The sequence below is a fragment of the Miniopterus schreibersii genome (genome assembly GCF_964146895.1).
Source record: "Miniopterus schreibersii genome assembly, chromosome: 6".
Taxonomy (NCBI): Eukaryota; Metazoa; Chordata; class Mammalia; order Chiroptera; family Miniopteridae; genus Miniopterus; species Miniopterus schreibersii.
This window is the reverse complement of record NC_138107.1, coordinates 60758821-60786722: the sequence shown is the minus strand read 5'-3', so window position 1 is coordinate 60786722 and position 27902 is coordinate 60758821. Positions and strand designations below refer to the sequence as shown.

General features: G+C 41.3%; 1 protein-coding gene across 1 annotated transcript in view; it reads right to left on the bottom strand.

Moving 5' to 3' along the window:
- Window positions 1-27902, bottom strand: part of SLC35F1 (solute carrier family 35 member F1) — a 297476-nt gene that overhangs the window by 31325 nt on the left and 238249 nt on the right. The window contains exons 3-6 of the mRNA XM_081141424.1: window positions 26141-26268; window positions 7103-7262; window positions 2141-2297; window positions 232-284 (exon numbers count right to left, since the gene is read on the bottom strand). Coding sequence (XP_080997550.1) covers window positions 232-284; window positions 2141-2297; window positions 7103-7262; window positions 26141-26268 — 498 coding nt within the window. The remainder of the gene's footprint in view (window positions 1-231; window positions 285-2140; window positions 2298-7102; window positions 7263-26140; window positions 26269-27902) is intronic.

The following is a 27902-nucleotide window of genomic DNA, read 5'->3' as shown; positions in this document are numbered from 1 at the left end:
TCTGTGTCTCCACTAATGGCATCTTGACAATGATAATGGGAAAAGCTCAATCAGGAAACATTATGGATCATATAGTTCAGTCTTACAGTGTGCAAGAATGCCTGAGATGACAAGGGGATTTCATTTTCTTCCGTCCCCACATTCTAAATCCTTTCATTGTTCTTGCCCCACCCCTACCCACATTACCCTTCAAACATATTTCTCAGCACCTTAGGTGAGCAAACCCCTTACCTATTTGCCAATCCCAGGGCACCTTTAGCAGCTCCTTGTGCTCCATTATAGCTCTGCAAATGGAAAGAAAGTGGACCTGATGAGCAAGATTATGAAGCATCCTACCTCTTTTCTCTTACTAGGTTTATACAAATCATGAAGCAACCAACTGAATTTCAAAACTACCTCTGGGCCATGCAGAGGCAAGTCTAATTAGGCAGACTGAGGTGTGCCCTGAAGGATCCTGTCGGGTGTGCCCAGCAGTGGTGAGAGCATGCCCGTGGGCACAGTGGAGCTCAAACCTCCCACCAACCTTCACACCCAAGCAGCCTGCCTAGGGTTTTTGTTTCTTCTTGATTACATCCTTCCTGAAAAGTAAACGGTGAGGTTCAAAACATTTCTGTGCTTGCAGGTTGAATCAACTTTCTGACTGAGCATTGTCAAGGGCAGTGGTTCTCAAGCTTAAATGTGCAAAAAAGTCATCTGGAGAGCACGTTGCGGCAGTTTCCGGGCCCCATTCCTAGAGATCCTGATTGTGTAGATCTGGGAGGGGACGGTGGATGTGCCTGTGTGAGGAGCTCTCGTCTGGTACCAGTGCTGCGGTCAGAGGAGCCCACTTGGAGCACCACTGCTCTAGACGACCAGCAGGCGAGGCTGGCGCCACTCCACCGGCGCTGCTTGGTTCCAGTGTGCCCTCGATGCATCCCATTTGCCAAACTCACCCATCTGCCACTTCCATTATTTTGGTAGCAGTGTCTCTGAAGGGCTCAGTCGGCTCTAATGGACTGTAACTGAAGCAAATGAGCACTAGATCCCAGAATATATTCTTTGGATTCAAGAATAATAATCCATAAAATGAGCCATCCATCTACAAAATGTTGGTTCTGAATAGTTGAACTAGGCAATTTCTTTTCCTCTCACACACCTAAAGCACCAAATTTAGGAGCTATAAAATGCCATCATGCTTTCGAAATGAACCAAAAATAAATCCTCGGAGACTCTTCCCATCTTCCCGCTTCGTGTGCTACGGAGCTTGTCACTTCTCAATGAGGGTACTGGAATTTGGAGGATTCTTGGAAACAGCCTATTTGCAAAACATGTTTACGGTGATGCCAAAATATCTTCCATAAGTAATTTCAGACACTGAACCAATACAATTACCCAGTGCTTACTTTGTAGAAAGTGATTGGGTGAAATTAGACAGGAGGCCATACGTTTATTCATCTCGTACGTGAAATGTAAATATATGGTCTCTCTTGATGAAAATTTATACTTCGTTTTGACACTTACTCTCACAGCAATTTCTGAGGCGCAAGTCAGTGATGACTTACATGCTCCAATGCCAGAATTACTGAAAAATTGGTGTTTTTGACTTTTTGAGCTTAGTGAATGTCTGTTATATCTTCACCTATTTAAGGAAAATGGAAACACAAAATTTCTAAGAGATGAATTTGAAATATGGTTCACTCATGCAAATCTATGGGCAAAAAAGAACAAATTGATAAAAGAGCAAATTTAAAGTGTAGGTTTTCTAGTGGCAGCTGTCACTAATAAAGAGAATGTCCCTTTTTTGGAAGTGCCTCAAATCAAGGCACTTACACTTAGTTTTTCTGTTTCTCTAAGTAAAAACTCCACAGGCTGCTTTGGGAGGATCAATGCACTTCTAATGGTTTCTTGTAAGTTATCTTCAAAGTCCATTAAATGTTTTTCTAATAATTTAAAATAAACTAGTTTGGTTTGGAAGAAATTTACTAATAACGATATTGAGTTTTCAGACTTCATGTGGGAGGTTGGTGGCAGGTTCTCAGGCTTGATTTTTATAAAATTAAGTGACCAGCCCTATGCCAAAAAACCAAAACCAAAACCAAAGAAAGTTAAGCATAAGCCCTAAGAATCTCTGCTGTCTGAGTTTCTGGTTATTTTTACTCACAATTGAATTCCACTGAAAAATGCCCCGAAGAGTCCAATCATGCCCAGGAACTCCACTCGGCTCAGGGTTCGGATGATGTATTCCTCCCAGACATTAGAGATGCCATAGAGTGTGGCTCCTCCTAAGACCAGGAGGTCCCCTACCAGCTTATTTTCCCCTAGGAAGAAAAAGCAGACAAAGAAAGAAAGAAACAGAAAAGCAAAGGGAGCTTCATTAAAAATTTCCTAGCAGGAATTCAGCACCGCAGCATCGGCTTCCTACGGCCATTCTATTCTGACGTTTGGAGGGAAGTTCTGCAACTTGCCAGCTGAGATTTGGTGGCGTTTGTCTGGGTGGGCAGCTGTGTGTCCGCCAGGATCGTCCTTAGTTATGAGAGGGCCCGCTCCCTGTAGATGGCACCATGTCCCAGAGCCCACGTGCCCGGGCGAACAGGCCTGCGAATAGGTGCCCTCTTCTCAGGGCGCGTTCTGGGTGCTGGGCGCTGTCCCGCTGTCGGGGGACTCGGTGTGGAATAAGGGACGCAGTCTAAGTCCGCCCTCTGCAGTGGCAGAGAAGCTGAACAGAAGTCCTGGAGGCTCTACTTTGCCCATGGGAAAATGTGTCCTTGCTTAGAAAATGAGAGTGAAAGGGGTTATGGGTTAAATTTCTTAACTCCCTTAAAGTAAGTAACGTGAGTGAAAATGCATGTAATTCGCTATCACATTAATATTTTCCCTCTTTCATAAAACATATCTATTTGTTTTAAATTCAATTTTGGCAGGTTCCGGTTTATGTCCAGTTTTTAATAAATGCTGTACCTGGCTATTTGCTATAATTAGGTGAACTCTTTCCACCGTGGGAAGCAGACAGCCGGGAAGGAGAGGGGACATCAGAGGCGGGCGACCTCCCTGGTGGACTCCTACCCAAGGGGCCTCCAGCTCTGTGCCTCACAGGTCAGTGCCCAGGACCTCGACAAGTGTGCTGCTCTGGGGCAGGGAGGGGGGGATCGGGAAGGCTGCTCCCTCCAGCATGATCCTAAGGGGCAGACTCAACTCCAGAAGCCTGCATTCCCAGCTTAGCTGGACAATCTAAAACTGAAGAACCAATTCTTACTGTTCATTTGGGAGCACTGAGAATTTCCTAGAAGTGGATTCACATAAAAGAATCTGGTCTGGGCTTGGGGAAAGATCTCTTCATTCTTGCCTCTGTGGTCACCTTGGAAGGTTATACATTCACTCTAAATGGTGTCACTTTTTCTAAGGCAACCTCCCACTCCTGAGGGATTGGAGAGAAAGGAGAAGAGACCCTGAGAGCCAGGACAGCTCGTTGGAGTCACCCTCGAGGGAATGGAGCTGAGAATCTGGATTTGCAAGGGCTGGGAGCCCTCCTTGAGGTCATGGGGGGCAGATGAGTCCCCAACAAGAAATGAGACCTCGTGGGAGGTCCCTGGGTGCATCTTCTGGGGAAATTATGGTTGCTGTGACCGACAGTCTCATCTTCAGCAACCTGATTAATCTTTTTTATGTGTCAACTAGAAAATAATGACAACACTTTAATTTTAAGTAGTTTGTTTGGGGTACAACCTGTAAAATAAAAAGTATCCATTACTAAAATTATAAAATTATAGTGAACATGATTTGGTCACTTTTCATTCAGGAGCCATTTCAGAATCTTGTTATAACTTGGGTTCATTATTATGAATGCCATTTACTGTTGTGCTAGTGAAGTATGGAAGTGCAGCTTCATAGAATTCTTGGTTAATAAAATTAATTTTATATGAGTGGATTCAGGACAGTGAAATTATAATGAAGCATTTTAATAAAAATTTGGGGAACATCAGTCTACCTTTTAAAAGCCTTAAAAAGAGGCCATGCTGTTTCAATGAATGACATTTGTACAGTTATGGCCTTTTCCATTAACTGGCTTTCAGCTATATGAAATGTACTCCCCAATACTTTGAGTTTTCACCAGTGCAGTGATAATTATTGTTAATGATAATATAATTCTGTGTAACTATATGCTCAAAGTATTTTCTAGTTATTAGTGACAAAATATAATTTTGGTTAAATATAATTTTGGTTAAATATAATTTATTAAAATTTCACTGGTCAGAGTATTTCTCAGTTTTTAAATCATTTAAAAATGCATATGTATACATAGTACATGTATAAAAAATTTAGCTGATTAAATAGAAGTCAATTAACCAGGACATGATTTTATCCATCCATATTCTTTAATGAAGTACTTGATATAAGAAAGTACTAAAACTAATATTTTTATCTACAATTTGTATTTAGTTAACTGGAAATTACATGTTACTCCATGTTTTATGCAGTAAATATGGTAGATACCTAACATGGTGGTGCCAATTCTGTACAATGTTCACTGGGAAAAGTATATTATACCCAGCAAATCTGTCACTTATGTACATATAAAACCATGATGAATGACTATGTTGTGTAAATTTGGGTTAAATGAACACATCTGAATGTGTAAGCCCCATCCTTCCTCTGAATTTTACACCATTGTACCTTTGTATGGGACCCACTGCATTCTGCTCCATATCTGTTATTTGTTAACTTGTATGTCTTCCCTCCTGCCTAGTTTTCTTACACAGTAGGGTGAAGGGCCATGGGCTGTGAATGACATAGCTTTATACTTTATGTGGTCCCTAACATGGATCCTTACATATTGTAAGTCCTCAATAAATGTTTACATAAACCGAGCAGACTGAAAAGGTCTTAATCCATCCTATGGTAAAGATTTCGAGTGGCAACAGTTTTCAATTTAGGTAGGCATGGGTTCTAAGCACACCTTTGTCGCTTGTTAGCTGTTGAACACTGGGTAAGCTATAGAGTCTTTCTGCACTTCATTTTCCTTATTTTAAAATGAGGTTATTTTGAGGATATAGTAAATGTAAATAAAAGAACGCAAAATAATGTAAAATGCTTAGCATATCATCTGGCACTCATGTATACACTAAATGCTGGTTAAAGAGAACAAATCAACATTCCCTTTGAGTAGCTAGCTACCTGTCTCTTTGGGTTGGTCATTTCTCATTTTGGATTGTTTCTTGGTTCTCATGAACCCAGTCATAATTGCTTTGCAAAAATTGGTTTTTCTTATTACAAATTTTGATTAAGTATTAGAAACACTGTGTTTGGAGGAATATGTGTGTCTACAAGGCAGTGGGAGGAGAAAAGGAAACATTATTCAAAATCACTACTAACCAGTTGATCAAGAATTAAATGGTGAATTATACAATTCATAAATGTTGAAAGACTAGTCATGCAATTTATGAAAATGAACCCATCCCACTGAATATTTTTGAGTTTTAAATGTGACCAACTGCCTTGTTTTCCTGGGGCTCCCTTTGTTTTAGCACCAATTAGCTGGGAAAACTCACTTATTCTGGGGAATCTGGGACAGTCATTCACCCCAACTTACTATATTAGAACAGCTGTACATTTCTCATAAGAGTCACAATTATGTAAAAATAAGTCTTAAGTGGTGTAGGAGAAAGAATATTGGTTAGATTTCACATCTACGCCACACCTTTTCATGATGGTGTGCCCTTGCACAAGTTTCTTATCTTCCCTGAGCCTTGATTTCTTCATCGGCAAAAGTGAGAATAAAAATGCTTTTTTGCATAATTAGGGGGATTAAATGAGATAATGCATGTACCTGGCACCAATAAAATTGTCACTTTTACCTGATTGTGTTTAATTGTCTAGCTCCCTGAAAATATTTTCTCTTCCTTAAAATAAATACAAAATTATGTCAAGAAAGAAATGCTGTTATGGGTATCTAACATCTTTAATAAATGAACCATAAGATGCAATAAATGTATTATGGCAGAAAAGGAATATTTTGAGGAGCAAGAAAATACCTTTTATAACAATAAGTTTTCTGAGGAAAGTAGAAATGTCATGGGGAAGTATCTCCTAGGACTTACTAAGTCATTTTTATACATTCCAACATCAATAATTGTCTCAGGAGCCACCTTTATTGCATGTCTTTCCCCCCATGCATCAATAAATGCAGAGATGGTCTGCAGAGGAGGCCTCTAACGTTGGAGTAAGGTGGCAAAGAGAGAATGCACTAATAGGCCCACTGATTTTACTGACGAATTTGAAAATCCATCTCCTTTCAGGTGAGCTCAAAGGCATGGAAGCTTCCTAGTTGTACCTGTGACAAGCACAGAATTGGAACGTGAGTGTTGCTTGAGTCCTCCCCACGCTATGCACCACTGCACAGGCTCCGAGGCAGAGCTGCCAATGCCATGGACTGCAGAGGCCTTCTCTCCACCTCTGGAAGTCACCTTGGATCAGGGCTCCCCAGAAGATTCATAGCAATTTGATGAAGAAATCTTGAAGCTTTACCTTATAGGTATACAAGGTAATTACCTATGATTATTACCAAAAACTCTTCCTCCAAAACAAAAAAACAACAAACAAAAACCATGCATGAGGACACTAAACTTAGCTCTCCCACATAAAAACATCAAGCATTCCCAATCTTAGTCTTCAAACTTTAAATCTCCATTAGGCCTATCTATCAACCTTCACCCAGCAGTTTGAAAGCTCAGTCTTTCTCTGACTTGGGAAGGAAAGAGTTGGGGGGCTGCCTGGGAAGGCGCCTTGTGGTTCAGGAGTGAATTGGCCCATTGACACCATCTCTAACCAGAGGCCAGGCAGCTCTGACCTCCAAAGTAGGTCCTGACTCTCCCCTTTAAACATGGTCTGAATGTTTCTGAATTCCTGTAGAAAGAGCAGAAGACCTGTATTTTGCCTCCCTCATTCACTCAAGAAACGTATGAAGCTCCTCCTGTGTGCCACTGGTTTAGGTGTGGGGAACCAGGCATGAGTAAGACAGACAGTGGGGAGACTAGGTTCCTTTTCTACTCCCAACAACGAACACTCCATGTCTGGCCTTGGCCTCACCCACAGAGGCAGGTAACCTGGTGAACACACGAGGACTCACCTGCTCCCTGATGCCTTCCCACAAGCACGTCCGCTCCCACCATGCAGCCCATCCCCAGGATGCAGACGACGATGCCGATGAAATGCACGGCCTTGTACCGGATCAGCAGGAAGAACCAGGAGAGTAAAATTACGACTGGGATCACAAAGCAGTCCAGGAGCTATTGGCAGGAAGGTAAAGAACAGCAGCAGGTCAGGGGAAGATTTTCATTTAGTAAAGAAACATAACTTAGCTCTGTAGAAAGGCCATTTCCCCTGAACCTGAGGTTCTGTGTAGAGCCAGGACTGATGCAATTAAGAGACTCAGAAACAAACTCAAATTAGCTTTACTTAAACATCCCTAAAAGGAAAAGGGGAGAAGGCAAATCGATGAGACAGGCTGGTGGGGAAGATTCTCCTGCCCCTATTGTCTCAGGCAGCTTGGCTTCCCGGGTTCCTCAGTGCCCTGAGCCCAAGGAACAGCTCACATGTTGGGAGAATACTCTGAGCCATTTAAGATGATCCCACCACCTTAGGAATAGATCTGGGAATGGGAGGTAAGGGGGCAGAGGTCTTCCAATGCTTTATAAATTGTTAGAATTTACACAAAAGTTGAATTTAATTTCTCCCTTACAACTGTCTTCCCACAACCAGAACAAGTTATTTTAACCTGTATTTGAAATTTCACTCTTAAAAGAAAAAATTGCTCCAAATATAAATACAAATATTAATCTCAGATGTTTACACATAACTTAAAAATGCTGTTATAAAACAGAGTCATAAAAGGGAGAAGTTTGAACAGTTTAGAAAAAATAACTTTGGTTTCTTTTCTTATATATTTTGCACAAATAGTGAGATTCCATCTGTCAGCCCCAAGAGTTGGTGAAGAATTCACCGTGATCATGGAGTGAGGTAACATAGTGAAATGAGAAGACCCCTGTGCCGGGGGCCAGATATCTGAATTTGAGTGCTTGGTCCTTGCTTATAGCAGCGTGACCTTGGGCAAATGATAAACTCAGGAAGCCTCGATTTCCTGTTAGCAGAAAAAGATAACAACTCCTACTGACTTTCCCCAAAGATAATTGTGAAGCTCAGAAATAATACACGTGAAAGCATTTTGTAAATTACTTGGGCGTCGATGCCAATCTATAATTGTTTCCAAACACATGCTCTGGGCTCCAACAACTGGTTGTTTTTCCCACACCTTGGTAAGATGCAGTGACTTTGGATACTCCACGCAAAGCAGGGTCTCCACTAGACAAACGTACGTCCCACTGGACGTCAATCTCCGTATACCAAATGAGAAACTGGTGATCTTGTCCCACTGCCCAGTACAGCGCCTCTGGCAGAATCCTCAATGGCAACCAGATACAGAACAGTGACCCTTAATACTTGTCACTGTTACTCTATAGTCTATTGATCATTGAGTTCTGCGGATTCCATCTTTTAAATGTCTCTCAAATTTCATGCTTCCTTCTCTCACTTTCACCACCTAGACTGAGACAATGTCAATTGCAATAATAATTAATACGGAATTATTGGCATAATGCCTGCTTTCCCCACTTGGGCAGAGGCCCATGAGAGCAGGAATATATTCCTAGTACCCAAAACCCTGTTAGGCTCATAAAATGTATCCAATAATAGTTATTGAACAAATACATATAAGAATTTTTAATAATCAGAAACATCAAAATAGAGTTCCAAGATTCATTAAAGGCTGAAAAATATTTGCATACAGTAGTCCACCCCCCTTTTCCATGGTTTCAGTTTCCCTGGTTTTAGATACTGAAGGTCAACCACTGTCTGCAAATATTACATGGAATATTCCAGAAATAAACATTTCATAAGTTTGAATTGCACACCGTTCTGGGTGGCGGGATGAAACTCACCGTTCTGGGTGGCGGGATGAAACCGCCCAGGATGTGAATCATCCCTTGGTCCCTGGTATCCACCCATAAGTCACTTAGTAGTCGTCACAGTTATCACATCTACTGTCATGGCATCACAGTGCTTGCGTTCAAATAACTCTTATTTTATGTATATTGTTAAAATTGTTCTATTTTATTATTAGTTATTGTTGTTAATTTTTTACTGTGCCTAATTTATAAATCGAACTTTATCATAGGTATGTGTAGTAAAAAACATAGTGTCTATAGCGTTTTGTACTATCATTGGTTTCAGGCATCCACTGGGGGTCTTGGAACACGTCCCTCATGAATAAGGGGGGCTGCTGTGTTTGCAGAGCATCAGTGACTGTCAGAGTGGCTCTCTGGCACTGTAGGCAGCACTCAGAATCCGCTTCTACCCTAAAGCGTTTTGTGACCCAGGCAGATCCTTATGCTTCTCTGTGCATTCTTTGCAAAATGAAACAATCAACCAGAATGTAAGCTGTCCCTGGGGCTGCTGTGAGATGAGGTGATGAAGAGCCATGTGAATAGTAATTTAACACTGTGATGGCTGGGGGCTGAGCCCAGAGGTGACAGCACTCTGGAGGGGGTGGGGCAGGGATAGGGGAGGTGGCTGGTGGCTCACAGCATAGTTAATTAGCAAATTAATGACCCTATTTGATGTGGTAAAATGCTCTAAGGCTGGTTTTACAACTGGCCTCAAATGCCACTTCAGTATATTAGGAAATTTCAGTTTGCCAGTGAAAACTGTTCACTGGGCATAAAACAGTTGGTGTTTGGTTTTAAAAAATTAGAAATGATTGAATCAACAGTCGAAATATTGAGCTACATGCTCCATATTTGGAATTTCATTATCTGGCTGGAAGCCCTCGGTCAGCTGAGCTGAAGGCCTCCATTCCTGAATTACTAAAGGCAAACTAGGCCATCAGCCATGCAGTCTTTGGGGAGGACTGAAGTGAGCCTTTTTGGTTCTTAGAGTCATTAGAAATCCCAAAGCATATGATGAGTCCTGGGATCTATTCCCTAAAAGCGTTGAGCTAAAAAACCCTTATTTGTAAATGCCAGGTCCTATTTGTTAGGAAGACGTTTAGGAAGAACTGAGGGGGAAAGGAGAATACAAATCGAAGCCAGGGCTTCTGATACACTGCAGCTAAGGAGGCTTGGTGCCCAGCACACAGTAGGTGGTCATTAATGGGTAGCCCAGTGAGTTAATGAATGCACAGCCACTTGGTATCACTGATGGTCAGAAGGGACATCAGACATAATCCAGGCTGCTACTGACATTTTGGGTGAAAGGATTCTTTATCTTGCAGGACTGCCCCATATTCTCTGCACAGTGAAAAAAAAGAAAAAAATGTTCCTACACATTTCCAAGTGCCCCCTGGGGGCAGTATCTCCCCAGTTTAGAACCACTGTGACCCCTTTATTTAAAAGCTGGGAACTCAGAGGTTTCCGGAGAAGTGACGTGTGCAAGGTCACTCACACTGCTGACGCCAGTGGTAGTGCTGTCATGGTTCTGTTTTGAACAATATTTTAATGAAGGTCAATTACAGAATTACTACAGGTGGAGGTTTCACCCCGTATCTGTAACTACAGAAAAGAAACCATTTGGTAGCTGATGTTAGTAAACAGGCTATTATTTTTCAGTGATTTTTGGCTCCAGCCTTTCCCCTGTGGCTATATCACACAAAACATACTGACAAAATTATTTTCCAGTCGTTTTCTAGTAGCTCAATTCCTTAGCCAAGTGGTTGTTGGAATAATAAGAGAAGCATTATAATAGATGCGTATTAAAAAAGAGAAAGAACCAAGAAAGCTTCTGATTCTGTCACTGTCTTGTATAACATATTTACCTTTCTTCGCATACATTTTTATAACCAAAAGAAAATTATAAAGCATCAGTACCAAAAAATAAACAAATGAATACAGTTTCATAATCACCTCATGCTCTCAAAATTCTCAAAGAACTTTAAGAATACTTTGGAATGAAGAGAGTTCATTATCTCTTAAATTTACATAGCATTTTTCCCCTTAAAGATTGAAACTAATTTTTACTCTTCTCTGTCATTAATCCTCAGGCTATACTCACCAAAGAGGCCACAAGTCATCTGATTTTATTGACACACAATATTCAATGGCTGGGCAAACTCTCTTCAGTCATGGTGACCAGCCAGTATTATTATTTGAACTTAGTAGTTTTAAATAACATTTAACGTAGATTGTATTAAGTTTATATTTATAGTTTGCAAAACACATATTATTTTTACTTAATCTTTGTAACAGCCCTTTAAGGGAGTTATGACTATACCCATTTTATAGGTAAGGAAACTGAGGGGACAAGAGTAAAGTGAGTGAGTGTCAGAGTTGGGGCTAACATACTGTTCTCTGGACTCCTAGATCAGAGTTTAAGTGCACTTTTCAAGTTATTTAAATAATAATAAAAAACCTGTGTTGACATTGCTTTTAGGATAACAGAATAAGTCAACATTAAACGACATTCAAGTTTTATTCTTTTCTTTAAGTATAGTATATTTAACTGTTTGCTCTCTCTTCTCTTCAGCTTCAGCCAATCTCTTACCACCGGATCTTCCCCGGCAATCTTTAGTCACATAAGGTAGTGTTCTCTCCTGTTCACTCACTCACACACACACACACACACACACACACACACACCCCTCCCTCCCTGCCAATACACACTCAGGCTTCTCTCCTCCTTTCTATGCTACCTCATAAGTCCCTCCCTGGCCTAACATGGCCACTACACTCACCTAGTAGTGTCCTGGACATGACATATTTTCAGCCTATCGGTGAAATCTGCTTTTACAGGCCGCAAAGCCTCCTATAGTGGGTAGACACCCCCATTTGTATCCTGATTTTGCAGAATGTTTTTCAAGTTTTTGTCCACTTAAGTTCACAGGACCTTCCCACTTTTCTGTTTCCCTGGTTCTGCGTCTGCTGTCAAGCCCTGTGCAGCTTGGCTGTGCAAGCCAGAGCCCCGGCCCAGCCCCTGCACCCAGGGAGCAGCCTGCCAGGGGCCCGCAGCCCAACCACCTGCGGCCTGTGACTCTGACCCGTCCCCAGCCCAGCCTCCTGGGGGCGGAGGGCGTTGCGCATGAGCAGAGGGCACCTCTTTTAGTGGTTATTCTCAAGGAGCGTCGATTATAAGTGATTCCTGTGCACTTTGACTTCAACAGGCTGGCTCTGTGTCCCCGCGGCAGCCCGTGGTACGCCAGGCACGCTTGGCCGTGGCCAGCAGTTTGTGCGAGGAGTGCAGAGAGGACTTCACCTGCCCTATCACAGGGCCTGGCTGCACGCACAGAGACAGTCTCTCAAGAAAAATCGAGTAAATGAATGAACGTGGTATCTCCTCACAGGATTATTAATTTCCTGAGGAAAGAGAGGGCTCCATTCATCTGCCTGGTCCTCCGCTGGCTCACTCAGAATCTGGGATTTAGTAGATGCCCAGGGAATGCGACCTGAATGGAAGAAAGCACCTTCCCCAGGCTCACTCTTTCTCCAGTTCTGCTGCTCCCATGACTTCCTCACCTGCCATTCTAATTTTATCTAACTTATTTTTTGAACAAAATATGAATTTTATCCCTTCAACTTTAGTTGACGTGTACCTGTCCCTTTATCTGTGAATATATTCACTTGATGTGTGTTTGTGTCTCTATAATGTCTTTGTGAGGTCAACTTAAATGGTAGAACTCTGAAAGTCACTGTATTTACTTGGCTGGTTGAGGCCAACTGGAACTGGGATGATTATGATGATACAATATTTTTGATTTACACAGAAATTCATTACACACTCACCATCATAGAATGATAAGGCTGTGACAGTTAAATGCAATTGTACTACATGACTCTCAAAATTGATACAAAGTGATTAAATAAGAAAAATAAAATAAATCTTGACCCCATGACATATCTTATAACCACTCTAAGCTACACAGCCTCCCTGTGCTGTGACACCTTAGTAGCCCTGCCAATATCATACTTGCCATTGGATTACTGAATCTTTTTTCTCTTTCTCTCTTCTATCTCTATATCATCTTTATGCAGTTGGTATTGCCTATAAAACATCTAGACCAGAGGCTTCCTCCGGTACTGGTTGATAAAAGAATTCAGTTTTATTAAACTTATTCTTAGTCCATAAAAATGTGCTTACAGCAATATGGCTCAATATCTCCTACATTTGTTTTTGGATTTAGGGCGATATTAAATGAAGCCTTTTGGGGCAAACCTATATCTTTCTCCAGATTCTTATAGAACTTCAAATGAATTTTTGAATGCAGATATTTGAATTTATTACAGTTGCTGGAAAATATCAGTTGGAGATAAATTATGCATTTCAAAAAGGGCACAGTGATACTGACATCAGATAAATATGGAAGAGGTTTTTGTTTTATTTTATTCTAAACAAAAGTACAGATAGTCACATAGCACTTAAAGAAAATGTTATAGTTTAGGAGGTTGTTAACTTTTTTCTTTGAGTTGGTTATACAAAATTTTACCAAATTAATATAAAGTATAAACAAAATTTATTTTATTTTTTAAAGAATGCATCGCTTTGCCTGGAAAAGACCAGTAGGCTATTTCTATAAAAGTAGGAAGTAATTTCTTCTAAAAGATCAAATTTGTAACTTAGATTTTTTTCCCTTTTAAAGAGTTACTTTAATTCATGAAAAACAAACACCTTTATAACTTTATAAAGGTCATAAAGTTAGCATCTCATGGTATTTTGTGTTTTCTGACTTATGTGCTTATATACTTTTGACATGGATGAAGAAGACGAGGAAATGCGGGTGACTAAGATGGGAGAATTGCTCTGCAAATTAAAAATGAACATTTCAGGAAATCTCCAAAGCATTTCCATTTTGTACTTACAGACTTAAAAACCCAGCATGGCTTGTTCTTTATCTTCAACTATTGGCCCTTAAATATATTCAGAAAAGCTGAGTATTGCATTATGTTTTCACTCTGATAAAATGTCCATACTTATGGGTTGTCTTTTGTGTCTAAAATGATACATGTACTGTTTTCTTCGCTAACGTTAGAAGTTTGTGGTTCCATTCACTCGCTTCTCCTCTCTTCTGGATTCTAACTGAGAGAAAATAATAGTTTGATTCATTTGGAATGGCCATTTTTATAGGTCAAAATGTTTGAACATTGACAATTTCACATGGTTCACCTAAGAGACCCAAGGAACCAAATGGAGATCCGACACCAGCATATTAACATTAGTCTCATCTCCCACTCCAATTTTAACTTAAGCCTAAACTTTCTTAGACCGATATACTGGGAAAATGGTCATGAAGCCTTGGACTCTGTGTTAGGGGTCCTTCCAGCAGGGGACAGTCCTTCCCATCCTAAGGCAGGCAGGAATGTAGCACTCTGAAGACGGTTACTTTCCTCCTTTTTGATTTCTTTTCCAGCATAACAACCTAACCGAGCGGAGAAGTTCCCCATTGGATATCGAATCAGCTATTTTCCCTTTGGGGTGGAGCAAGAAGGGCTGGAGAAAGAGGGAGAGTCTTCCATTCTCCCAGCGTTTGGAAGGGAATGGAAGGCTCTCCTGGCCTGGGTGGCATCCCGGGGAGAACCCGAGTCCCTCTGCATTCCTTCCATACCGTACTTGGTTTGGGTGAGACGTATGTTTGTTTCTTAATTAAGGATCTCAGTATCATAATGTTAGGCATAAAAATCTCTGAAAGGAGAAAATCAGAATCTGTAAGAATCCAGTATTAACAATGGTTACCTTTGAATAGGATAAGTCTTCTCAACCCCACTGCACCAGTTCTCTGTGGTTTCCAAATCTCCTCTCTTGCGCATATACCACTTTCAAAATATATGAGTATAAAAAACCTACAAGAGTCAGATCAGTTTTTCTCAAGCAGAGTGGATGCTTTGTAAAAAAAAATTAAAACAAAACAAAAAGCCACTACCCAACTGTTCCCATTCTAGTGGATCATAATGAGGAGGTGACCTCATCCCTCTTTCTAATTCTCTGTGCCCAAAAGAGACTCCTCGCCAGCCTTCAGCGCCTCATTAACGCTCCCCTCAGGCTATTCACAGGGAGAAAGCTTCCCTCTCGGGGCCCAGCTGTCAGAGGCTAAACCTGAGGCAACTGGTAGGTGATTCCAGGAAAGAGAACATTTCCCTGTTCTCCCTTCCTCTGCTTCTAATTGGCAATTCTCCCATGTTTCTAAAAGTGATATATATTATAAATTCAGCTCCGGTGAGTAAAACTGAATTGTTAACAGGGAAGGATCTTAAAAAAGACAAACTTCAGTTACACAGGCAACAATGAAAGTCCTCTTTTGGCTACAGTCCAGCTGAAGGGAGTGGATATAATTTGGAAAATGCGCATTCACACTTAATCAAGACCATGTTAATTCAGTGGCCTGGACATGCAGCTATCCCAGAAGCATTTGAAAATCCAACCGGGGGTACAATTCAGGGAGTGGTATCTTTGATCTGGAGCAGATTTTTCTGGTAGGCACCTCACCCCCTCTATCCCTTCAGATTTGTTTCCTCCCAGGGCTGATTTATTCTACCCCCGACAAACCCCATACTTTAGGACTTAATGTTTAGGTTTTACTGTCTTAAAGTATTCATATTGGCGAAAGCCATGTTTCCACTGTGTTGCCCAAGAGCTCCAAACTGATAAACCGTGTTACCGTGTTGACTATATGACAGCCATTTTCCAGGAAATGTCCTATTTTCAGGATTTAGAAAAATATTTTCACCAAACTATATTTCTTGTTTCTACCGGTAAGAATTTAAATGTGTGAATTTCATATGTTCCCATGTCATCAGAACTTCCCTACATGTTAAAGTATATTCTCTTTACTTTTTTGAGTTCAGCTCTTGAAGACAAAAAGAAAGAAAGAAAAAAGACACTGCCATGTGCTGAAAATCTGGGACAGTTGCCTAGAAATCTGGGTGACCACTGGAAGATACAGATAATTAGGAATCCCACGTTCCTTAGCTCTGATGCAGGGAAATCTGCCTTGGGTGAGAGCAGAGCTGTCTCAGAGGACAGATTCCTTCTGGGTGAGCATCACTGGAGTTTAATCAGGTTTAAAAACAAGCTCTGATTATCAGCCAACTGGATTCCAAACATAGAAAGCAAGGAATGAACTTTTTCTAGTGTCCACCATCCACCAGGCCCAATGTTAGGTTCTGTTTCCCATGTTACAGGTGAGAAAACAGAGTGCTAAAGGTCACAGGTAATTTACTTGCAGTCACATGGTAGTGTCAGATCCAGGATATCCCAGGTCTGTCACTTTGCTTACACAAAGTGAATTTAAGCAGCCAAGGCCTAGGTGCAGGGGTCTAGGGTAGGTCAGCCTGAGCTCAATCTAGCAGGCTCATGGGCTCTCTCTTACACTGAGAGAAAGATGGCAGACTCTGAGGGCACTGAAGAAATAACCACTGGTTGTCTGCATTTTTTTATATTAAAATAGGTGAAGGGTACAAGAAAAAGTATCCAGGGATTAGAATCACTTGCTTTCAGGGATGGGCCTCTGACACTGTGTGGCTATCTTGAGTGTTTTTGGGGAAGTGGGTGTCTTAAGTCAGCCAAGCACCACTAACTTGTATTTCTTATTTATGGAATTCATGCACATAAGAACATTGACAATAACATTGAAGAAATTACACATTTCAAAGCACATATTGAAGGGAATGAACATTTTTTGATAAAATATTAATTCTACATGAATTTTGCATTATTTTGATTCCTCCCAACATTAAAACAGCAGGGAGAAACAATTTCGAAAGCTAGAGGAAAACATCTTGTGCTTCTGGGCATCTATTTCTGGTCTAACTGAACTATTCCAGGTTTTGTTAAAAAGAAAAAGAAAAAGAAAATCAAATTTTCATCACCTTATACCTGTCATTTATTTATTCAGTCAGCAAGTATTTATTGAATACCTACTGCATGCTCGGCTTTGCTACAGGTGCAGGAGAGACCAGAGTGAACAAAACATTCCACTTCTAGGTCCAAGAGGACAGTGTTCAACACACATAGTTCTACCTTCGGTTCACAGCCAGTTTCCTTCCCTAGGGATTTGCCTGGCACTGAAGGCTGGTGGAGAAACGTGGGCCTCTGTATGCAATGTTACATTTGCCTGCTCATGACCACACCGGGACACCAGGAGGCAAGTTTATTAATGCTTATTGATAGGTGGAAAAACTGGCGCTGAGATAGAGAGAGGGAGGGAAGGAGAGAGGGAGGGAGGGAGGGAGAGAGGGAGGGAGGGAGGGAGGGAGGGAGGGAGGGAGGGAGGGAGGGAGGGAGGGAGGGAGGACAACCATTTAAGGGGCATCTTATTTATAACCTGCCTACAAGATAATCAGCAGGGGACCAAGTGGCCCTGCTTTACTGGCAGATTCATGTCATCAGTAAAACCTAGGTTTATAGACCCCACTGACTGTCTCCTGAGAGTCCTCCTTGTTACTGGTGGATTCAGTCACTCCTCCTCTGTAATCCATGATATTTTGTGTGTAGCTCTATTTTACCACCTTTCACACTGCATTGTAATTTGTTTACAGATCCCTCTTCCAGCAAAATAGAATAAAATTTTTTGGAAATTTACTTTTCTCCTTTAATTTATGCCTCATACAGCCTTCAACCTGTAAATCTGAGCCACAAGAAAAAGAGAGAAGGTCCCTTATAAAACGGAGAGGCCCCTGATAATCAGTTTTCAAACACAGAGCTGACTTTCCTGACTTCTTCAGCAAGGAAGGGTCTAGAGAGTCAGCTGCATGGAGAAAGGAGCAATGGTAAATTCTATAATTCTCCCTCCAACATATCAAGAAGCTATATTGTTAACTACAGAGCTTCTTCCAGAATGTGGACGTTGCCCCTTCTTCCCTCAGGGCTGAGCCAGGAGACCTGGTGTCCCAGCAAGAGGATGTGAGACAAGGAGTCCTTGCTAGAGAAGCTGGGGGAAGCGCATGCCCTGAAGAGGCCACATCAGAGGGCAACCAGAGGTGAAATGTGGTTAGCAGAGCTCTCTATTCCCTCCTCAGAGCTTCTGTTTTGCTGGGAGATGTCCGAAGTCCGAGTGCTTTGCAAAGGGGTGCAGGGTGGTTTACTGGGGGGCAGGATGGGGGGAGTTCCATGTGGCAGGAACTGCGAAGGCTGGAGACCAAATGCATTCACAGCTGGACGCCTGGAGGCCCATAGCATCAGCTAGAATCGGGGAGGCCGGGGGGTGGGGTGGGGGGGTGGGGAATGGAGTTAGCAAGGAGAGGGAGCCCATTGCCAGGCAGAGAGAGAGGCAGAGGCCAGCAGAGTACCGGGACCAGAGCGAGCAGCAGCCCCACACCAGCAAGTGCACACTCAACAGCCGGCCAACTGCCCACAGTGGACAGCAGCAGGTCACAACAGAGACCCATATGCCACCCAGAAATGAGCACGGGAGGGAAGGAGTCTGAGAGGCCAAGCATTTGTCCAACAGCAACTGAATGTTCCAAAGACAGGTTTTAAACTGGAAGAAATGAGCAAGTTTTACATGTAATTGGACTTTTCTCTTCCACTGCTATTTAGACAGCTGGTGTTTGAAGGAAGGTTCGTTAAGAATATTAAATCAATTATAGGATATAAAAGAGATAGTTGCTTCGAACATCTAAGTGTAGAACAAATGAATCTGCACCCAGGCTATTCCTTTAACACTTAAGGTTCTTGAGAGCTGGGATGGTCTTCCCATCATCCGTACACCTCAGAGCATAGTGGAATACTTAAAAGGTGTTTAGAGTTCCATACCTGGGTCCCGTCTAAATAAATGCATTTACTGATAATAAAACTACTAAAGGTCACTTGTGTGGCTTTGCTCAATAACTGGGTATTAGAAAGTCATTCTTTCACCCACTAACTTATTTATCCAAATATTTCATATATTTTTGGCATCTATACGTACACGATGTTGTAAAGGAAATAAAGATGAATTGTTTCTGCATTTATAGAACTTTATTCAGTGCTTCTTGTGTACCAGGTACACAGGTCCCACCTTCAAGGACCTTATACACTTGAAGGAGAGAGGAAATATGTAAATAAACAATTATTAGATGAAGTAGAAAGTAACAATTACCATAAGGAAAATGAAGATGAAGAAACAAATAGCATCAAGACAGGATCAAACACATGTTTTCCTGTTTCGCAAGCATGACTGTTCCAGAGGGTAGAAGAAGAAAGGGGGAGAGACTCTGCTTGCTTTCCAGTGGCTTTACCTGATGATGTCTGGGGACTGGCCCATGGGCCCAGAGTCAGTGGAACTAGAAATTGAAGCTGCCTCCTGTAGAAGGGCGCTCTACAGAACACAGGTAAAGGCAGTTAAGGGATGGGCATGGTGATGGAACTAAAGAGACATTGAAGAAAGTTTTAGTGTGCTCTTCTGGTGATGGGCAAGGGTCTGTACCCTATATCAGGGCAAAGGGCTGGCAGAAAACTGCAGCACCCAATCAAACCTTTATATTTGAACTGATACATATTTCAGTTATTTTCACAATCATGAGAAGAGGAAGTCCAGATCTAAGAAATCTGAAAGATTCAGAGTATTATGTTCCCTTTAAAGGTCAGGCTTTACTTTTGAAAGCTTTGTCTTTAAGTGGACTTTAAAATATTTGTTGAATAGTCATTACATGGACACAGTCCCGCACAGGGATAAAGAAAAAAACATAGTCTTAAAAGCTGAGCTCATAATCGTAAACTCATGCCCATGGGACCTGGTTCTACTGTACATGGCATGCTTTCTGCTGGGGCTCATCCACTGAGGTGGAAAACCAGGTCGGCTTAAATAAAGTCTGCTTAGTGACTTTCTCTTCTGTGTCATAATTTCTTGACCATGGGACCACAGTTAGATGAATCCTGAGGGTAGGAGGTACCTCTCTCTTGTGTTTCCACTGAGCTGAATACATACTTTTAAAAAAAAAAAATCACACTACGAACTGTATTCTAATTGTTCATGTGCTAAGCTGTCTGTCACCCCACAACAGGGCTCAGGTCTGATTGGTAGTTGTGTCCCTAGCACTTAGCCACAGCACTGACATTTTTTAATCAGTAAAGAAAACTCTATGCTAAGTCTATTCACAGGGCTTACACTTGAGACTTCAGAGACACGTAAGAAGGTACAAACTACCCAGTTTTTCTCTGTATCGGATACAACTTAATCCGGAGCCTATCTAAATCCAGAGAGTGGGCCCAGGAAGGCCCGAGAGTTAGATGAAGCGACGGGACAAGCTGCCGCATGCGCATGCTGTGGCGCGTTGTGAGTGTTACCCATGTGCTTGGCGTGCGCATGCCATGTGGGATTAGTCCCAGGTTGGAAATCACACTGCACGCCGGGGAGGCTGGCTTTCATTTGGCTGACATGCCAAAGTCAGAGGAGTGGGCAGCAAGGAAGCAATCAGGGCTAGAGGGATTTCTTCTTCTCCTTTGTTCCTCATGAAATCTGCCTGAATGACGGGAAGAGCTCCGAAATATCCACTGGGAGAAGGAGGGGATGTGTTAGCGGCACGGAGTCCTCAGTACGGTTTTTAGCAAAAGTACGAGAAATTGTTTCCAGTGTCAGTAGATTTTAATTACCAAACTATCATGTTTGAAGAGACCTGCTTTTTTCTTATTTCACTAGTTTCATCTATTTGCATTTTAATACTACATGACTGGAGAAAGATGAATAATCTTTGGCAAGAAGTCATAAAGCTGATATTTCTACTGAAATGGTTTATATAGCACAGTTATAAAAATAGGGTAGCTTTTATAATTTAACCAAATGTCATTGCTAATCTGTCTCAGAGTTACAGGCACAGCCCATTTATTCTGTATAAGTTAAGAGATAAAAACCCACAAATGTGTCTTTAGAATAAAATCCTTACAAATTCAACATCATGGTTTTACCATCTCTCTTTTTACTTTCTAATAAAGAAAACAGCTGGGTTTCTTCACTTCATTGTTTCTCTTTATTATCTTTCTCCTGAGTAAATGTTATCTCTTTGCCATTGGTAACTTTCTTTAGCTTTTGACTATAAAGACAAAGTTAAAATATATTTTTTTCCAAAAGATGTTCAACATTATTAGCCATTAGGGAATGCAAATTAGAACCACAATGAAATACCACTACACACCTTTTAGGATGGCTAAGCAAAAAATAACACCACCAAATGCTGATGAGAATGAGGAGCGACGTCTCTCTCATACATCGCTGGGGAGAGTGTAAAATGACACAGCAACTCTAGTAAGTTGTTTGACAGTGTCTAAAACCAAATAGCCACTTCCTATATGATCCAGCAATTGCACTTTTGAACATTTTTTGCCAGGGAAATGAAATCTTATGTTAACACAAAAACCTGCACATAATGTTCATAGCAGCTTTGTTTGTAAAAGCCCAAAGCTGGAAACAACCCAGATGTTTAAACAGGTGATAGTTAAACAAACTTGGTATATCTATACCTTGAAATACTACTCAGCAACAAAGAGGAACAAACTGTGGATACATGCAGCAATTTGTATGGACTTTAGGGCATTATGCTTAGTGAAAAAGCCAATCTCAAAAGGTTATTGTATGATTCTATTTTCTCTAGTATTCTACAGCTGACAAAATTATATAGATGGAGAATGGATTAGAGGTTGCTAGGTGACTGGGCTGAGGGTGATGAAATTGGTGTGACTCCATAGGGAGCTCCTTTGTGGCGATGGGACAGTGCTGTACCTGACCGTGGCAGCTGTTACACAAGCCCACACAGACACTCCTCGGAGACGCTGAGGCTTTGGTTCCAGACAACTGCGGTAAAGCCAATATCACAATAGAACAAGTCACATGGATTTTTTGGTTTCTCCATGTGTGTAAAAGTTATGTTTACACTATACTGTGGTATATTAAATGTGAAATAGCTTTATGTCTAAAGAAGCAATGCACATATCTTAATTAAAAATAATTTATTGCTAAAAATGCTAACCGTCATCTGAACCTCTTGGTAAAATGGTGCTGATAGACTTGCTCAATGCAAGGTTACCGTAAACCTTCAATTTGTAAAAAACATGATATTTGTGAAGAGCATTACACAGGATCAAATTGCATAGAACTACACACACACACACACACACACACACACACACTGGAGTGAAGGAAGAAAGGGTGAAACTGAATAAGCTTTGTAGTCTGGTTAACAGTATTGTACCAATGTCAATATCCTGGTTTTGACATTATACCAAAGTCATAAAAATGTCACCACTGGGGAAAGCTGTGTGAACAGTTCCGAGAACTCTCTATATTTTTGCAATTTCCTTAGTCTATAATCATTTCAGGATATATTTTTCCTTTCAACCTTCATGTATCAATTGTTTGTGACACTTGATCGTAAGCGTGGTGAATGGGCTGGCCGGGCAGGAGGACGGGACAGGAGGGCCTCGCCAAGTCTGCTTGCCCCGACCTCTGTCACTCAGAGAAGCGACACAGAAGCGCTTGGGGCTCTGCCAGCTGCTAACGAAGGCCGTCTTGTCAAAACACAAGTGCTTTGAAAGAGGGCTGTTGGGTCACACCCTATCACCTCTTTCCTCAGAAACCTTCAAGGCTCTATTTTACCTACAAAATTAAGTCACACTCTTTGTCCCAGCATTGAAGGCCTCCTGCAATATGGCCCCAACGTAACTTTTCAGCTCTGCCTTCCCCCGTCCCTTTATGGGGACCCATTGCTTCGATCTGTTCTCCATACCACAGCCTGAGTGGCGGGGAAAACTCAAATCTGGCTTTCCACGGCACCTGGCCTAAAGACCAAACCCCTGACCTGGCTGTCAAGACTCGCGGGGCCTGGCCTCTGTCCCCTTCTCCGGCCATCTCGCACCACTCTTCACTCTGTGGCCAGCCACAGGACCTTGTCCACAGCCTCGAGCTTGCCACGGCCCTCCTCCCCAGAGCCTCGAGCATGCTGCCTTCTTTGCTTGGCCTCCCTCCCCCAATGAACCTTCCACTCCTCTTTTAGATCTCAGCTCTATCGGCAGTCAGTTCTTTCGGGAAATCTTCCCCAACCTCTCAATTTAGGTCAGGTTGTTCTGACAGTTATTCTCAAAGACTCTGTTGCTTTCCTTTAGAACACTTATCCCCAATTATAATGACACATCCATTCATTAGTTATTTGACCATAGGCTCTTTTCCCCATTTGACTAGAAACTCCATGAGAATACAGAGAGTATTTTGGCTCACAAGTGTGTTTACCACCTAAGACACTGTATTAAACATAGAAATATTCAGTAATTATTTTTTAAGTGACTGATGAATCAAACTGGAAAAACTGTTCTCCAAACAAATTCCTCAGGTTTCCTGTTCCCAGGCTACCGGCACGCTCTTCATTCCAAGTACGAAGCTGTACTCATATTTTATCTAATCTTATGGACTCATCTGAATAGGCACTTTCTTGCCTTGGCAAATAAACATCAACTCTGCCTCTGTTGAAAACTGTAGCTCTTAGGTGTCTGTTTTCTTATAATCCCTGGTGTTACTATTAATGGATTGTGTGTCTTATCCCCTTCACAAGTTCAGAAACTCCTGGAGGGCAAGGTTATTCATTTCTCTTTACATCATCTGCAATAACTAGCACATTTTTCAGACGTTTAATTAATATATTTTCCTCATTGATTAATATGATAAAAACTGAAGGCACAGCACATATTATGCACTCAATATTTATAGAAACAAGGAGTTGTAGGTCCTTGTTAGTTCTAACCATTTGCAACGAGTAAACAGAATTAAATTACTAAACAGCACTATAGATGTGGCTCTCGGAGCAAACGTCTTCTGTTCTGACCATTATTATTTTTCAATAGGTTAATTTACTGTAGGTGGGAAAATGGTTCTAGGGCCTTTTTATTCAACTTGCTTTATCTCTTCCCCCATCCCTTGCCCAGTAACTTACAATGAAAAACAACTGATATTTCAGTGGAATTACAATTTTTTGTTCTTCTACAGAATTAAACTTTTCATAGAATGCAGCATTAATAGGGTATCGAAGAGTTAATTTGAGAGAGGTGATTGGCTATATTAGTGGTGTCATATAAAATGGGATGAGTTAAACACATGAGGACCAGGGAACCAATTGCTAAGAATAAATTGTCACTGTTCACACACATGTACAAAAAATTTTTTTTCTGAAAACACACACACACACACACACACACACACACACACACACACCCCCACAATAGAACTTAAAAACCAATAATTGGTCCTCACTTCTCAATACTTAACAGTAAAAACAAAAGTCAACTGTAATTTCAAAAGGGGAAAGGTCCTCCTCACTGCCCATAGGCCCATTTATAATTTTTGATTTTGGATTAATGGTTCCAGTTCTGGCGTGAAGTCAAAATTCCTCACTTTTTTTCCCCACCACATCTGTATAGACATTCTGGAAGCCTCTGTGTTTGGGTAAAGAACTGCTGGGAATTTCTGTGCCTCAAAATACTGGAAATCAATGCAATTTAATTAACTTCTTTAAACTAGGTATCAGATACCTAATATGTGCTGGTTTTTCTACCAGCAGATTCCAAGGTGAAGGAGAAGCCACCCTTGCTGTGAAAGAGCTCAGGGTGTGGTGGAGTAGATGGGAGCAAACATCATTCTTAGGTAAGGCAGGCTGTGGTGAAAGAGCTGAAGAACTAGGTGCCACGGAAGCACAGGAGAGAGTTTTGCCATATTGGAGCTTATCAAAGTGAGGTGGGTGCTAAGCTGGCCGTGGCAGCATTGCGGTTGTTCTCCCAGCCTCCATCCACATGCCCTGTCCCTCAGTGGGTGACAGAGGTGTGACTGGGTGTCATTGATCCCGCCCTGACTTAGGAGTGAGTGCTGATTGGTGAGCTTGGGACGCTCAACTAGAGATGGTACCTCTCCGCTAGCGGGCGTTTGGAAATCCAGGGAACACTTTTGGTTGTTAAAAAGGCTAAAAAAGATGCTACTGACACTTAGTGGGCAGGGGCTAGGAATGTTAAGTGATCATTAAAGTAGAAAAGGGACCCACATCATAAAAATTTATCTCATCCAGAATGCCAGGAGTGCCCCTATGGAGAAGTATTTGTCAGAATCGATCGGAGAAATCTCATGCTGTATTAGTTCAGGGAGTCCAGGTTTAAGCCAGTTAGCTCATGGCAGCAATCCTGTCCCCTGTGTGGTCATCAGAACAGGCTTTTCTTCACTGGTTGTGAGGAAGGGTTCTTCCTGTCTCTCATCGGGCATGCAGGGAGAGCGTGTGGCCCCATCTAACTCACGCTTAGATAGCTTCATTCAGTCTATATAATCTAAATTTACTCAGGTGCTTTGTTTGCTTGTTTGTTTCTCTATTTTTGTTATTGCTGTTTTTAAGCAAATTATTAGGATGGCAGAAATGCTGTTGAGGTATCAAGTTAAACTCTAATATGTGAGCAATGTTTTGTTCCATCACTTTGGAATGAGTATAAATTCATAATATTGCCATTAAAAGGCAAATAAGGGTGAAACAAAAATAAAGCTTACCGTTTATGATGTAATGAGGAATAGAGGTGGTGTTTGGTGAAAATTGTGAAAACCTAAGTTAAACCTATAATTGTGTATGTGCATTTGTGTGTGTGTGTGTGTGTGTGTACATATGTGTGTAAAAGATAGAGAGGAAGGAGGACACGGTGACTAACTTCATACATAACACATTTTAGGAATTTAAATCTTGTCCCTTTAGGAAAAATTCTGTTCCTTCAGGTTGCAAAAGCTTCACATTAAAGAAAGCTAAAAGAAAAGATTATTAAGCATTTAGATTACTTAATCAGAGTTCATGAACATATTCTGAAACGTTGTAAATTCTGATTAAAATACTTACTTTTATGCTTATGAATACTTCTCCTACTGACATAAAATTAGTGGGCAGTAGTCATAGCTACAAATTATCTTCCCGCATTGTCAATGGTTAACACGGTGTATTAAGAATGAAGAGGAAAAAGATGTCCAATTACACTTGAATTAGGAAAATTTAATATGACAGAAATCAGGTTCAAGTTAACTTTTATACAACCAATTTCTATCCTATTGCAAAACTTATAGAGTAGTATGCAGATTCCTAAGTGACTAAACTGAAAGCAGATGCCACCTGGAAATGGGGAAGGCCGCAAACGAAAGAAGAGCCGTCGGTACCTGGATGCTGGTCAGCGTCGTGTACTGGTAGGCCTTCACCACCAGGTAGTTCGCCTCCAGGTCTATGAGTCCCAGGATCATGTACTTCCACCATCTTCGTCGTAAAATTGCCAGGAGGTTTTCTTCTCCTGTGTTACAAAGTTGAGAAGAAATGGGTTAGGTTCTAAACACATAATAAACTGTATATTTAGAAGGACTCTAAAATATTGTCGTATTGTAGTTTAACCATGCCTTCTCGAATGTTTAATTAAACAAATAAATCAACGTATCAAAGGCTGACATGTTTTTACTTAGCTAATAGTCTTCACTGTAGAGTTGGCCCTTCAAATTACTTTCCATGTGAGAATAAGACTGGGCAGGTTTTTAGTTCACCATGCAAAACATTTTCTCAGGAACATTTGAAGAAAAAAATTACATCATATTAAAATAAAAGGAAAGGTGGGACAGAAAGGCTGCTTAAACACACAAAGTCCAAATCACCTGAAACTTCAGGACTGTGGTAAAATAGAGAGAAATGAAAAGAGGGCAGCCCAGTGGAGGCAGGGATCATTAGAGGCCATCTTACAAGCTGGTTGTCTGGTGCCACATGCCTCCAGTACTATAGCTGTGCTTTACTTGGTCCTCAAGAACCTCAACAGAATCTATGCCCCTACCTGTCTCTTGGCCACTCTCAGAACTTTAAACTCCTGATTTCTGCCTTTTGTCTTATTCTAGTGACCATCACATAGGTGGTCTTTTCAATCATATGGAGACGTGTGAAAATGAAGCTTTCCAGCTACATAGAGAAAGTCAGAGTGGGTTGTGACTAGTTGGCAACGAAGAGAGAGGGGTCTCTTGACCTGCAGCAGCTAACCCAGTTTTCTAGGCTCATTTTGGATGCAACACTGCTCATATCTTTTGTTTCAAACACACTAAAGATCTTTCTGTCTCAGTGAATTTCTAACTCCATTCTTAAAAATTTAGCTATTCTCTGATTTTTTGCCTGATACTACTCCCCAGCTAGGCAGCTTGTACCCAAGCTATGTATAGTCCTGTCACATGATTCACATGATAGTGACTATTTTAAAAATTATCTCTTTACTGAACTGGGAGTTTTTGAATGGCAAGATATCAAATGTCATATACACACCTAGCATACTGACATATAGAAAGGGTTAGCTAAGTGTTTTGGAATAAATGAATAATTGACTTGAAAAAAGTGTGAACTATTGTCTATCTGAATAATGCCAAAAGCCAGTTCTAGAAGATGAGTCACACTTACTATTGTTTTGCACTTAGATGCATAGGGAGGATATGATCCTCAAGCTCATTTCTTTACAGCCAGCTCATTTTGGCAATGCCCTTGCACAGCACTTCTGCCTTTTTCACTTGACTACATATTTGATAAATCAACATACCTCCCAGGATTTATCTTGCAAATTAGTGATCTTCAACCTGACTGAATATTCACATCTTGAGAGATTTTTAAAAATCCCAATACCTGAGACCAGCCCCCAGAAGTTCTGACTTAATTAGTTTTGGGTGGGGCCTGGGCATTGCGCTGAGGGTTAAATCTAAGATTTTCAGATGGTTGACATTCCATGGCCATCCTCAGGATGACCTGAGCTAGGAATTCCAAAGTAAGACAATCCCAGGGTAGTAAAGGCTCTTCGTGCCAAAGTAACAATCCAAACATTTGGCCCAAAGTGCGCTTTCTCTTATCTTGTCTCTGGGCTTTTCCATGTGCTGATTCCCCTGCTTACACTATTCTCCCTCCAGTCTC